General features: G+C 44.6%; 2 protein-coding genes across 2 annotated transcripts; both read left to right on the top strand.

Moving 5' to 3' along the window:
* Nucleotides 1–345: 345 nt before the first annotated feature.
* Nucleotides 346–795, top strand: PPTG_01529 (hypothetical protein; the record flags this gene model as incomplete). Its single annotated transcript, XM_008894855.1, has 1 exon — nucleotides 346–795. The coding sequence occupies one exon, from the start codon at nucleotides 346–348 to the stop codon at nucleotides 793–795; it is 450 nt and encodes a 149-aa protein (XP_008893103.1).
* Nucleotides 796–1,574: 779 nt separating this feature from the next.
* PPTG_21076 (hypothetical protein) lies at nucleotides 1,575–2,916 on the top strand. The gene has a single exon (XM_008895529.1). It carries the CDS (start codon nucleotides 2,272–2,274, stop codon nucleotides 2,767–2,769), a length of 498 nt encoding a protein of 165 aa, XP_008893777.1. The 5' UTR covers nucleotides 1,575–2,271; the 3' UTR covers nucleotides 2,770–2,916.
* The last annotated feature ends 157 nt before the right edge of the window (nucleotides 2,917–3,073 follow it).

Here is a 3,073-nt window from a genome sequence, read left to right as displayed (position 1 = left end):
CTGTATCGAGGTTCATGTTACTACTCAAGCGCATCATGTACGTCATTACCATTAGGGGAAGCAATACGGCAACTTACAACTGAACAGTACGCGTGTGCCCTAATTACTGACGACGACCCAAGCTCTCCAAAATATCATGCTGTGTCATACCTCGACGACTACATTTATCGACCAGACGAATTACAAGTTGTGAATTTGTATGAATTTACGATGTGGTACTTTCAAAGGAAGACTGGCAACTACCGAACCGCCAAGCTAAACTTTCGTGAGAGCCACCCTCTTTACAAGTCTCATTGTCTTGGAAAAAGACATATTGATGTTGTTCCAGTCATTCAAGGTTTCAGAATGCCGTCTTCCCAAAATGACAATTCGAACTTGGCATGCAAGCGCGCTGTTCTCAGCCTCATTCTTTTCAAACCTTTCCGAAGTTTGGCAGACCTCATTAGTGAGTCGGTGGACTGTGCAGATGCAATGGTCTGGCAATCAGCACTGGATGTTTGGCTACCAACGCGAAGTACGCTTGTTGAAACGATCATGATAAATATGCAGGATTATTACATTGGCCAACAAAGGGCAAAGGCTGAAAGCGCAGCTCATGCTGAAGCAGCAGTGATAAATCATCGTGAAGGCGACGTTGAAGCTGATGAGGATGGCAATAATGACAGTGATGAAATCTATGGCGATAACGCAGTTGACCAGGATTATATACTGAACGATGATGATATGTCCGTTGATGAAGACATGATGAATATTCGGGAAAATGGCGGCGGCGATGCGGTAGTATTGGACAGCTAATCTTTAAATCCTGCTCTCTGTCCAGCATCATTAAAGCCAGATACCAAAACTGCTTCGATTTTAAGCACCTTTCAAAAATATCGTATGCTTGATCAAGCGACTGAAACGCTAGCAAACAATGTTCCTGCTGTGGTAACGTTGGATAGCCTCCCTTCAATCGATACTATGAAAAAGTGGATTAAAGATTCTGGCGCGGACAATTGCTTTGTGAACCGAGATGACACTTCTCCCAATTGGACGCGTGATACACAGGTGACGGAAATACTGAGCGATTGCCTACTCGATCTAATTATGAAATGGAGACCGCCGTCACGGCTAGATCGCAATCCACAGTTGAAAAAACGATTTGCTAACATTGCTGAAGTTTCAGCCGCGTACACGCTCAACGAGAGACAACACTACGCATTCAAAGCTATCGGTGAAGCCGTTTTATCTAGATGGAGGCAAGCAGAAATTAAATATTGTTCTGGTGCCAACATAGAGACCAAGCTACGCGATGGGCAACTACTATTTTTTCTGGGGGGTGCAGGAGGGACAGGCAAGAGCAGAGTTATCGAATATGTTCAGGCTCTGGTCGATAGTTGGGGACGTCCAGGCTGCTTAGTTAAAACCGTGCAAACCGGTAAAGCGGCTACGCTCATCAAAGGCAGGACGCTTGCGAGCTTCCTGCTCCAAATTCTAAATCAACGCGCAAGTGAATTTCTCACCGACCTTGAGATACTCATTATCGACGAAATTTCCATGATGAAAAAGCATCAGTTATCTCAACTTGACAAGCGATTAAGAGTAGCTAAGCGAGTACCGGGTGTCGTCTTTGGAGGTGTCCATGTTGTGCTAGCAGGAAATTTTTTTACAATTGCCACCCGTCGGGGGAACTCCGCCATACTCCGACCCAAGTCAGAAATCCAAATTTTCGCCCGATGAGCTTTCAGGATATCAGTTGTGGAATTTGTTTACGGATTGCATAATCCTGAAAGAAAGTGTCATATTCGAACGAGACCCTGAGTGGGGATTTGGATGTGAACGCGCACGACTTGGCGTTTGGACACCTGAGTTTGTCAAAATTATAAATTCGCGAGTGGTCAAATCTGAGGACTCGGAAGTGGAATTTACTGAACGGAGGATAAGTACGTTTGTGACCCCCGACAATACGACGAGAGTTGCGATTAATAGGTTGTTTTTATCCACTACCGCAAGATCAATGCCTGATGGGGAGTATCCAGTACGTATTATTGCAAACTTTCGAGGCCAACTTAAAGGATTAAATCGGTCAGAGGCGGAGATGGTCATGGGGCTACCTGACACGAAATTTGGAAGAATGGCTCCCTTTCTTGACTTGATTTCTGGAATGCCAATTCAAGTTACACAAAATATTAGGGCGGAAAAGATGGTCGTCAACGGAGCATTAGGTACACTGGAGGCAATCATTTACCACCCAGAACAACGTTTTGCTTGGTACATGATAGTGTTGCTGGAATGACGGTTAAAATCCCTAGTACGCAGCCGCCGATTGCACTAGTGAAAATCGACCGTGGTGCCTCAGCTACAGCTATGAGAAGCTGCAGTGACACCAATATTTTCCCGCTGTTTTTTGATTCCCAAGCCTTCCGCTCGTGCGATATCTCTCTACCTGGAAATGTTAGTGGTATACCTCGGGTACTTTCGGTCAAGATTCAGCAATTTCCACTTGTCTGTGCCGTGGCTTCGACAGTGTACAAGGTCCAAGGCGAGACATTGGACTCAATGGTAGTGACGGAATGGCGGTCACAAAATGGGGTTGCTAATAAGAAAGAGCAACCGTATCTACAGGTCTCACAAGTCACTTCAAGATATGCTTTTACTGCATTGGAACCTCTAACAAACGATATAATTGCTTGGGCGCGTCCGTCGAAAAGCGCCTTAGATGAGGAAGCGCGATTAGAACAACTTTGCGGCATGACATTGGCAAAATTGTCGTCTACTTCGTTAACGTAACAAAACAACGGAGGTTTTTCTTTAATTTTACAAAATTCCTACGAATAAGTCATTTTTACGATGTGTCAATGGGAAATGTTCAGTAACAGCACATATATGCCTTAACCGCTTCTGCTTGCCAACAGCAGCTTTAAGACTTAATCACCCAACCGATACGTTCGTATATCGCGTTTACACATCTATGTCAAGTTTGGCAGATCCTTGGCTTATCCTCTAGACGTTGTGACGGGATTGACTCTCATTCTCATCATCTGTTAGACACAAAAAGTCATAATCCGCCCATTTTATGATGCCAACCAAGTCA

The sequence above is a fragment of the Phytophthora parasitica genome (assembly GCF_000247585.1).
Source record: "Phytophthora parasitica INRA-310 unplaced genomic scaffold supercont2.3, whole genome shotgun sequence".
In the NCBI taxonomy this organism is placed as follows: Eukaryota; Oomycota; class Peronosporomycetes; order Peronosporales; family Peronosporaceae; genus Phytophthora; species Phytophthora nicotianae.
Note: the sequence above shows the minus strand (reverse complement) of the source record. Positions and strands in the feature narration are given on the sequence as shown.